We start from the raw sequence: 12,007 nt of genomic DNA on the forward strand, positions 1-12,007 counted from the left end.
CCAACGGATCTACTCACTCATATTCCTATCCTAAAGCATAATATCCTGAGAATAATATCAAAATAATTCGGAGCTCTTGCAGAATTCTTAGTAAAGCACCCTTGGTGCACAGAATAGATTCTCTTCTAATAGAAAGAAATGAGTACACTCTTTTTGTAGCTGGGTATCTATTGTTCTATGCCTATAATGCACGTTAAATTCCATGCTTATGTAAAACAAATAATTGTATGAAAAAATTTCAAATCATGGAATTCTAACTAAACAAAACCACCTATCTTCATGTAGGATCGAGTCTATGTGAAAGCCACTCCATGGAGAAATATCTATTAGATAATGCTGAGTTATGATACAACAGAATCCATGAAAATGTTATTGTCATAATGGAAAACATAATAATTTACATATTTACCAAAATCAGTATAATATAAACTATTTAAGAAGGCTGAACATGCCTTCATGTAGGATCGAGTCTATGTGAAAGCCACTCCATGGAGAAATATCTATTAGATAATGCTGAGTTATGATACAACACAATCCATGAAAATGTTATTGTCATAAGGGAAACCATAATAATTTACATATTTACCAAAATCAATATAATATAAACTATTTAAGAAGACTGCAACATGCAGTGCTTTCTATGATGAAAACCTTCACAGCAATCCCCCACCCCCTCACCATTAAAAAAAAAATTACTTAAGAGAAATGCAGCAGACTAAATGAATGTTAATTGTGATCCATTCACTAGCATACCCAAGTTAAATAGAAGCCAAAGATCCTTGTCCTAATCTGATAGGAACCTCCAATGGTAAACCTGGAGAAGGTTCCAATACTTGCACATCCAGCGATGCCTTTGATAACAAAGCCTGTCCATAACATGAATTCAAGGAAACAAAAGACTGTTTATAACTTGAATTTAAGTAAACAAAAGCACAAAAATAAAACTACAGAATGTACACTTGAGAATATCATTCTATTCATCATTTACAATGGTGGTAGTTACAAATTAAATGATAGACTCGTGCTTTTAGTCTTTGATTATCATCACCTTAACAAGAGTGTTTACACCATGTTTGGAAGTGCTTCATGTGCTGGGGAGTGCATGGTGTGTTGATTACCCTTAGTTTTATTATGGTTGACATACACATTGGAGATAGCTGACTCAAGGATTGGTAGACCTTGTCTTGATGCTTATGTTGCACACTACCTTGAGTGTTGGAGATCTACAAGTCATGATGACATTATTCATGATGCCCAAATGGTGAGGTTGGTTTCTGTGAAAATTCTACTGCAGTGACTGATTTAATTCTCCTACTTAAATAAGTTATTTACCAAACCCTTCAGTAAACATCAAAATAAATTCTACTGCAATTGTCACATAATAACATAGAGAAAAATAACAATGATATATAAGCACAACAATCAATTACATCAACACAGTGATTTTTGGACAATTGTCCCCAAAAAAAACCCAATGCAGAAAAACCGATACAACAGATGAGGGTTTATTTATTATTCTTCAACAACAATCTTTATACAAGGAACGATTTCACAGAATATAGAGACACCTCTGAGAGAAACCCCTGAAGTAATATTTCCCCTTGCTCTAGAGAAATTTTGACACCCCGGAGACCCTTCAATGTTCATTGCATCACCTCCACATCACTTCTATGTGAGGACTACGTCCCTTGTTGCGCTATCTCTCTAATCTTCCCTCTGCGTTGTCCCTCTAATGCTCTGTGTCACCTCCTCCTCAGTTTTTGACTGATGTTGATGCCCTCCTCTTCCTTCACCCTGCAACTATCCCTCTGAAATCGAACTCCTTCTCTTTGAGAATCGATTTCACTCGGGTCACTGAGTATTTTCCAGGTGTGTCTCCAAATGACTCTCAAGTCTTCTCTTATACTTTTCCCGTTGATGATTCAACAGCCAAGATTAAGTCCCTAATCAACGGCTAAGATTAAAACAGACTTGATCCTCCTCTCTTAGAAGCTTCTCACCCATATTTTTATTAATACCTATTAATATTTTTATTTTCCTAAGTTTAGACTTAGGAACCCCATTAAAAATATTAATTATTTTAATAACCCACAATTCGGGTGGAATTTCTCCAAAAGATTTTTGGGTCTTGGAGATCTCATGTATTCTAGCCCCTCCACAAAATTTCGGAGCTAGAACACATCCAATGCTACCCAAAATCAATAGTTTCTTGCTTGGAGGACAACTCACCTTGAAGGAAGAGTGTTGGGCATCTTGGAGGAGGGTGATGAGCCCTAGATGACATGGGGACACTTGGTTGCTTGCATTGAGGCTCATAGTTGACTTGAAGATTCCTGGGTTGAGAAGTGATCATGTAGGAGAGGTAGACTTGGAAGTACACGTGGGTTAGGAGGGAGCAATGAAGCATTGAAGGTCTTTGGAGGAGCATTGGACTGTGGACACATCTCATGGAGTGCTTAACCTTGGACCCTTGCTTGTTGGACAAGCATGCCTTGGAGCTTGACATTCGTAACCTAGAGATGGAGTGCTTCACATGTGGGTCTATTTAGTGTTTAGATAGGTTGCTTGTTGTGGACTAGGTTCACTTGTTATTGTTGGTCTCCCTCACCTTTCATATAAATAAATAAAGGGATAAGTGAGTCCTTTGATCATATTCATTCTTATTCAATCTTGTAATCACATGTGTTTGACATGTGAGAACTAAAGCAGTCTTTTTGTACTTTTCTTCATTGTATTTTCTCCCTTTGTCCTAGCACCGGAGTTCTTGAAGGAGTTAAAGGAAGACTAGGGGTAGAGTTTTTCCTTAAGAAGACATGAAAGCTGGGGTTTGGGAAAAACCCTAGAAAAGCAAAAGGAACACTTGATTTTTAATTCTTTTAAGAGAAAATTATCAGGTTTTTGTTGCATTTGGAAACCCTAGTGCTACTTGGAATAATTCATGTGGAGAAAATAGAGGGAGACTATCTTGTACACTTGCATGATGTAAGTGAAGGTGCAAAGGAGGACTTGCCAGTGTGTATGCTAGCTTGTTGAGGATCTTTGGTGGAGCATCCTACTTTGGTTAGGAGTGATTCCTAGCCAAGAGGAGTTGTTGGCTAGGGTTTTCTTATTATTTTCCTAGCTAAGGTTGGAGAGCTTGACTTGTACCAGCTTGTACTAGCTGTGTTATATACTTCATCTTGCATATATATATATAGTGTTCCAGATGTCCAAACTTTGTGTACTTGCAGATTTGAATTTCAGCTTCTGTTTTCTTCATGATTGAATAGATTATACCTCTGGATATACATGCCGATTTGAAATAACTTTAACCAGAATTTGTTAAGTGATCTAACACATTTAGAAGGTAAAGGGGGAGATTTACTCCTGTAGATCTGTAATTTGTTTGGGAGGTGAGCCCTAAGAGATAAAACTTTGTTAAACTCAAGTACACTTGATTGGTATTTATTTTCTTGGGCTGTCTGGTGAATTGGGGTGAAGAGAAGTGAAGTATTGGCTGCAGTAAATTTATATTTTAGAATCAGCCCTGGGGCTCAAAGGTCAAGGAAATAGATCCAAGAAACCTTCAAGTTGTGAAATTTCTGAATTTGTATAATTGTAAAGGAACCCAAATTTCTATAAATAATAGTTGATTTCTGCAGCAGGTAAAATTTGGAATACCACTGCTTGAAAGAAAGGAATAGAAGAAGCATTTCTTTATAGCTCATATTGCTTAGTATAAATGACTATCAGTTATTGAAGATTATTCAAACATGGAAGGACACAGGAAGGAAATCCAGTATGCAAGATGAAAACTTAAACTATGAGAAATTTTTGTCAAGTCGAGAAAAATATTAAAAATATCCTTGGGGTGTGTTAATTTGGCAGCTCAGGGATAAATTCTCTCCTTTGAACAGTCTTCCTCATCGAGAGAAACCCCTACTAGCCATTGGAAGAATTTAATTTGGTCAAGGAAAAATATTATTTTTAGTGATGGAACCACATGTGCACAAAACTACAGGTCGGCTTTAAAGACAAATTAGGTCTCCTCCAATGCATATAAGTACACATCATGTCACATCACTTTGAGCACCATCATCACATCACACATCTTCTCTCTCTTCTCTTGTTTGGTTAGTACAGAACTGCAACTGAAGGCCCAAGCTCACACGTGTGAAGGGAAGAAGGGCATATCTGATTTCACAAAAGAATTCACCAGCTTTGACTACATGTTTTGACTTGCTTTGACTTGGAAAATTCTGATTTTTGGAGGCTGAATTCTTTGGTGAAGGAACTGAATTTTTCTGGGCAGTTTGACTTGGGTTGACCGCAGGCATGTTGACTGAAGTTTGACTGCAGACTTTTTCTCTCCTTTGACCGAGCTTTTTGGGACTGTTTTGACTGATCTTTGACCAGGAAGGAAGACCGAATATTTTGACCGTTGACCAAGCTCATTTAGAGGAAGTTTGGGTAATATCCCAAAAAGAAATTTACAGTGATTGTTGATCTAGATTGTCATTGATGTCAATATGGTAATATTCTAGATACAAAATAATTATCTGAAGCCAAACAAAGCAGATCCGTGAAGCAACAAGAGCAAAAAGCCAAAGAGGAGAAACCATCAAGAAGCAAAGAGGAACACATCGAGAGAGGAACATAAACAGTGTTATCGGAGGAGCTAACCCAATCTAAGAAACAAACCGTGGAAACCTTTTAACAAAAGTCTACAACACATCGGAGTTAACATATCAGCAGTATATTATATCGGCGGCCTTATTACAGTGTCACATTGAAAAACCTGCGATTGCGATACCATTGCAGACCCGCTGCACCATTGTAATACAACTCAATAGAATATCACATCCATCGCATAATCGCAAACTATAAAGTTTATTATGTATCACCACCCCAAATCCGTCGATTGCGATATGTGTATTGTGGACCCGCCGGACCATTACAATACTCCTTAAAGAAATATCGCATCTGTTGCATCGGAAGTTTCATATCGCAAGTCTTAAAGGGTTGTCACCGCGTAAAACCCTGATTGCGATATTACTGTGGACCCGAAATAGGTTATGGTAACAACCCTATACAATATCGCATCCGTCACATAATCGCAAGTCCTTTTAAAGCTATTGTCACATTAAAACCCCGATTGTGATATAAGGTGCAGACCTGATCGCTCCATTATAACACGCCCTAAAGAAACATCGCATCCATCGTATCGTAACTTTCATATCACAAGACTTAAAGGGATGTAATGTTAAAACGTCGATTGTGATATAATATGCGGACCCGACAGCTCCATTAGAATACACCTTTATGTAATATCGCATCCGCCTCATCGAGAGTCATATCGCAAGTCTTAAGGATTGACACGGCCAAACCGCCGATTGCGATAAAGGTTGTGGACCCGACAGATTTATTAATGATTGTTTAATATTATATCGCATCTGCTCCGTCAGCAATAAGGCAATCGGCTATGTTATGAGCATGCTTGTAAGAGACCTCCAAAATTTGCGATTGTGGGATTTCGGAAAATTGCGATTGCGATTAATAACGTGGCATGTGGGACCTCCATGTGGGCCTTGGATGAATATTAAAAAGGGCCTCTCCAATATATTGTAGTAAGAGACCTCCGAAAGTTGTGATTGCGATTAGCAGTGACGTGGGCCATGGCATAGAGGGACCACAGACTTCTATTATAATATGGTTATAGCCTCTCTAGTTTCTCTGATAATAAACAAGTCGGCCTCCCTCCAATAAACATGTCTCTCCATTATTGGTGAAACTCATATAAAAACGAGTTAAAATGCTTCACTTCTAGGCATCGATCTGGGTATCGGGCACAGAGACAGAGGAAGCTTTAGAGAAGGAAGCAGAAGACAGAGCAGGAGGACAATCTTTTGACCTAATTCATCTTGGAAGGTTCGAACCCGAAGTGAACCCATAGCGCAGACAACGACCTATTGCAAAGACTACAAGGACAAGATTTGGTAAAGAAGTCCTTGGAAGCAGTATAATACAATCAAACATTTCTTGACAGAGTAAATCTATAGGGTCGAAGCCCTTGGGGTTGGTGCCTCAGAATTGGAAGGATTGGTGTCATTGGAGTTGGTGCTCCTAAATTCAAGGTTGATGCCTTGGTAAGATAGGGTCGGAGCCCTAGAGGTTGGAGTCTCATCGAAGTCCAAGTAAGTGCTTGGCAAAATTCATCAGATATTATATTCAATATTTTTCTATATTTAATAAAATCATTTCTTTGATTAAAATTGTAAAGAATCTAAATTGGTAATAATAATATTGAAAAGAAATATTGATTCACCCCCCTCTTAGTATTTCCAATAGTGATAACAAAGACATGCAATAATTTCAAACACATAAATTTACTCAGTAAACACACATATAAACAGAAATTCTGCCCGGAACACCAAATTGGCCAATTTTTATTAAATATAATTGTTGGAGTACAATAGAAGATGGAAGGAGTGCACCTGGGCTTGCACAAGGCAAGCTACAAGCCTTAGGTGATCAGTACAAAAGTGCCCAACTACTATAGAAGTGCTGCTCTCTAGAAAACTGTGTTGGCCCTATGTTTTTGCACTGCTGGCTGACTTAAGACCCCGATTCCCCCCTCAAAACTGCCCAAAAAATTCTGTAAAATTAGGGGTGGACTCCTTGCCAAAAACCCAGAAAAACCCAAAAAGGGTTTTCCCTAGTTTTGACCCTCCAAATTTAGCCTCCCACAGCTTGGCCCTCCTCCAAAACCAGAAATCTACACCTATAGCCGAGTTTGTCATTTCCTGCTCCCAAAATGCTAGAAATCCCCTCCAAATAAGCCTCCAACCAAAATCCCAGCAACCCAACTCCTCAATCCTCCGACCAAGACTCTCTCCATGCAACCCACACCAATGACTACACAGTCCTGTAGGTGATGACATAGTGTTTGAGCGCACAAAAAATCGTTCTGAATGTTATGCTATCTCGCCTACTAAAGATTCACTCCTCTAGGCTAGAATTTCGTACGAGACACTCCAGTAACACTTCACACCCAATCCCCAACACCTCTGCTCCTCCAAGATTGCGTGGTCTTCTCTACAACATCCCTGTTGAACCAGAACAGCGTGATTCCCTATAGGATATGTCTCCCCCAATCTCCAAATGAAAAGGAAAACCGTCCTAGGGTGGCACTTGTGGTCCACCAAGGAAAGAGAGAGCTTCACTCCTTGGGAATCTCTTGTGCTAAATAGCACATTGTGGCTTAGCTGAACAACCGAAGCAACAATGAGTTTTCAAATTGTCAAAAGGCCACAAATGATGCTTCTCTTCTCCTATTTATGCATGTTGGCCTTGAGTCTCATGTGGGTCCCATCTCTAATTTCGACCTTACTTGGGAAAATCGAATTGCTTACCATGGGGTGCATATTATTTGTGGGTAAGTGGCACCCACATTCCACTAAGATGCTCATCGGCCCACTTTTCCTAAGTTTTCTTCACCAAAAATTGTCTTGGACCAAAAATAACAAAATTGACAAAATTGTTCCTCTCACCTTAGGAAAATAATTAGGAAGGGACATTACAGTCCTCCCCTCCTAGATGTTGCTTGTCCCCAAGCAATTGCAAAGCCGGATGCTGCAAAATTTGTTCACTCTCCCACGTAGCATCCTCCTCCAGCAAATCCTTCCATTTGACCAAATGCTCCCTGATCACCATGTTCCTCAACCTCCTCTCCCGGGTCTCCAATATGAACTCTGGTGTCAAAACCAAATGCGCCTCATCATCCAAGGGAGGCAACTTAGTCACTGTTGTAACCTGCTACCCCAACGCCTTTTTCAAGCATGAGACATGGAACACATTGTGGATCTGGCTCTCTAAAGGTAGCTCCAACTCATAAGCCACCTCTCCAACCCTCCTCACCACCTTATATGGCCCATAAAACCAAGGTCGAAGTTTTTCTGCCCCCTTCTACTTAAGTGAAGATTGTCTATATGGCTGCAAGTGTAGGTAGACCATGTCCCCTACCTGAAACTATCTCTCCACCATGTGCTTATCAACATACATCTTTTGCTGATTTTGAGCCACCTGCAAGTTGTTCTTGAGAGCTCGGAGAATCTCCTGCCTCTCTTGAACCCAATCCTTTGCCGTTGGGGCCCTGCTATCTCCAAACATCATGTCAGAAAAAGAGCATCATATCCATAAAGTGCTCCGAAAAGGAGACATACCGATCAACATGTGATAAGTGGTGTTGTAGCAGAACTCTCCTAGATGAAGCCACTTGACCCACACTCTTTGCTAACCCATCACATAGTTGTGTAGGTATCCCTCCAACCACTTGTTCACAATCTCGATATGCCCATCTGTTTGGGGGTGATAGCTAGTGCTGGGTGTAAGCTATGTCCCCACCAACTGGAACAACTCCTGCTAGAAAGCCCCCATAAACCTGTTATCCCTATCACTAACAATGGTCTTGGGAAGACCATGTAATCGAAAGACCTCCCGAAAGAATAACTCAGCCACCTAGGAGGCTGAAGATCTTGATGAGATGGCGAAGAAATGGGAAAACTTGGTAAATCTGTCGACCACCACATAAATACAATCTCACCCCTGTGCAGCTGGGAGCCCCGTGATAAAGTCCATGGACACACTCTCCCACTTCCCCTCCGGAATGGTAAGTGGCTATAATAAACCGACGGGATGTGACAGCTCCACCTTGTGCCTCTGACAGTCTATGCATGATCCGGATTTAAACAGGAACGCAACAAATGACAGATATAACCATAAATACAAAGATGCAGTAGAAATAACACTTCATTTCATCAATATCAAATACTAAAATATGCTTACAAATAGAAACGAAATAAGACTAGCTTGGGCAATGGTAGCTTATCTCTGAGAAGAGATGTTGCAGCTACATGCCTCTGAACTGCGTTACAATGAGGCTCCAGGGCCTTTTTTATTATTGAACAATTAAAGAAAAACTTAAACCACCAAAACCCTAACCCAAGGAGATGTAACACCAAGAGCGTATGGACCCCGTTGGGGTTAGTTGGACAACCAACTTCCCGGGGTCGCGACTTGGTCATATTATCTTCGTTTGACACGCATGATACCCTGTTGGAAAGATCTCTCCGAGGACTACAACGGAAAAGATGATTTTAGACAAAAAATCACTAGTACAAGATTGCCAAAAAACGTCGTTTAGGGCCTCAAAACGGCTCCAGAAGTTTAGGACCCGAAAAACTGCTAAAAATAGTAAACTGTGCTACAATTAAGGAAACTGAAAAACTGAAAGAAACAATGGTGGGGGTCCAAGTGGAATTTGCGGGTGGCCACCAATATCCACTTGGATCATTCCTCCCCCCTTAGGAAGCAATGGTGCCCATTGCATTGAGTTCCTCCATGAGATGGGGAAACTTCTGCTGAACTTGGTCCCTGGTGAGCCACTTGCTCTAGTGAAGGAGTTGGCCTGCTTTGACAACTTGATACAGTTGGATCTTCTGTTGGCAAGTGTGCTTGATCTGCGTGTCCATGATCCGATCAATTGTGGTTTGTTCCATGCAATCTGGATTTAACTTTGTAGGTGTGAGTTGTTCTGCAAGGTCTGGTGTGTCTAGCAATGGTGGGAAGTATGGTCGAAGGCAGTCCACATTGAACACTGGGTGCAGGCCAAGGAATGGGGGAATGTTGAGCTCAAATGCATTATCTCCCACAGCCTTGGAAATGGTGTACCATATCGGAGTGGTCTGAGTTTCTAATAGGATCCAATAAGGCGTTCCTTTTGCAAATGCAACCAGATTTTGTCACCCACTTGAAACTTGTGTGGCACCTGATGTTGATCATGTCACTGCTTGTACTTGGCATTTGATTTCTCCAGAATATTGTGGACCTGTTGGCGGATATGTTGGATGTGCTCAATGAAGTTGTTTGCCTTATCGATTTCAGACTGGACATGAGCTGAATCTGCCTGAGTAGCTGCAAATGGCATGGCCACATCAATGGGACATAGTGGCTAGAATCCTAAGGCCACCTGAAAAGGGTTGTGGTCAGTCGAGCTGTGGAGAGCCCGGTTATAGTTGTGTTGGACATAGGGGAGGCACTCATCTCATGTGCGTGGATGCTTAGAGTTGTACATGCGCATAATGTGTATGATCATCCTGTTGACGACCTCTGTCTGGCCATCAGTTTGGGGATGGAAAGTTGTGGAGTTAGTGAGCTTGGTGTCCAGCATCGACCAGAGACTCAACCAAAATGTACTGAGGAACCTGCTGTCTCAATCTGAAATGATAGACTGTGGGATCCCAAAGTGTACCCACAATCGTTCAAAGAAGAGTTTAGTTGTGGCTTCCGCTGTGATATTCTTCTTACAGGCAGCCATACTGGCCATCTTCGAGAATCTGTTGACGACCACAAAACACAGTCGTTGCAATGCTTCGTAGAAGAAAGGCCCAACATGTAATCCATGGAGATGGATTCCCAAGGTCGACTAGGGGTAGATAGCGGAGTATAGAGGCCTTGCTTCTTGATGGTCGGTTTGGCAATGGCACAGGCAGTGCAGGATCCAATGTACTTCCCGACATCCTATCGAAGATTCGGCCAATAGAAATACTTCTGCAGTACTGCCACCATTTTCTCGATCCCGAAATGCCCAGTGGCCCGACTATAGTGTGCTTCCCAAATCATCCTAGCACGCTCGCTTGAAGGAACACAAAGGTGTCCCAGGTGGTATAATAGGGCATCTTGCAGGTGAAAATCTAGAACTTGCTAACCCTCCAAGAGCGTCTGGTATGTGTGGCTGAATTCTGGGTCGCTTTTGTAGAGAAGTGGCCAATCAGAAGTCTCGTGCCCACAAGAGTTGAGCACGATGGTTAAGGCCATGATCAGTGGTCGGCTGAGACAATCTGCAACATTATAGTGTTTCCCTTCTTATACTTGATATTCAAATGGAACTGTTGCAGGTATGTGGACCACTTCTGATGGCGATCATTTTGCAACTTCCCTTGCGTTTGTATGAACTGCAGGGGCCGGTGGTCTGTGTGGATGACTGTTTCCTTCCCCGAAATGTAATGCTTCCATTGTCGGCAAACCTGCACAATGGAATACATCTCTTTGTCATAAGTGGGATACTTCAGGACTGTGTTTGAAAGTGTCTCACTGTGATATGCCACTGGATGCCCCTGTTGAGTAAGGACTGCCCCAATAACATAGTCAGCGACATTTGTCTCAACCTCAAATGGTTGTTGCAAGTCTGGTAATGTGAGCACTGGTGCAAAGCAGAGGCGATGTTTCAACTCTGTGAATGCCTTCTGTTGAGATTCAAACCAAAAGAATTTTGCTTTTGTTCCTCCCTTGGTAACTTGACTCAAGGGCCAAGTGATATGAGAGAATCCCCACACGAACCTACTGTAGAAATTAGCAAGACCCAAAAAGCTGTGGAGCTCTGTCAGAGTGGTTGGAGCTTGCCAATCCCGAATGACTTGGATCTTGGCTGAATCCACATGCACCCCCCGTTCATCAATAATGTATCCCAGATATTGAACCTGGGTCATGCCAAAAGTGCATTTCTCCAAATTGGCATATAGCTTGTGTTGCCATAGTGTTTGGAGAACCTGCCAGATGTGGTGGAGGTGCTCTCCCCAACTCTGGCTGAAGATCAGGATGTCATCCAAGTATACCACTACAAATGAGTTGGTGAATGGCCGCAAGATGTCATCCATCAACCTCATGAAGGTTGCGGGAGCATTCGTCAACCCAAAATGCATAACCAACCATTCGAAAAGTCCCTCCTTGGCTTTGAAGGCAGTTTTCCACACATTAGAGGGTTTGATTGGTACCTGGTGATATCCTGATTCCAAGTCGATCTTGCTGAAATATTTTGCCCCCTTCAGTTAGTCCAGAAGGTCATCAATCTGTGGGATCGGGTACCTATTTCGGACAGTGATCTTGTTCAGCGCCCGATAGTCAATACAGAGTCTCCAAGTCCCATCCTTCTTCTGTATCAACACGATCAGGCTCCCATAGGGTGATGAAC

The 12,007-nt window shown here is 41.6% G+C and overlaps 1 protein-coding gene across 1 annotated transcript in view; it reads right to left on the reverse strand.

The window, feature by feature from the left end:
* Positions 1-356: 356 nt before the first annotated feature.
* Positions 357-12,007, reverse strand: part of LOC149169788 (Metallo-hydrolase/oxidoreductase superfamily protein) — a 388,346-nt gene continuing 376,695 nt past the window's right edge. The window contains exon 8 of the mRNA XM_089428815.1: positions 357-866. Within this exon, the coding sequence (XP_089284941.1) occupies positions 759-866 (108 nt within the window). The 3' untranslated portion in view covers positions 357-758. The remainder of the gene's footprint in view (positions 867-12,007) is intronic.

The sequence above is a fragment of the Pinus tabuliformis genome, chromosome 4_2 (assembly GCF_031772625.1).
Source record: "Pinus tabuliformis cultivar Carrire ecotype Pingquan chromosome 4_2, CPIR1, whole genome shotgun sequence".
Taxonomy (NCBI): domain Eukaryota; kingdom Viridiplantae; phylum Streptophyta; class Pinopsida; order Pinales; family Pinaceae; genus Pinus; species Pinus tabuliformis.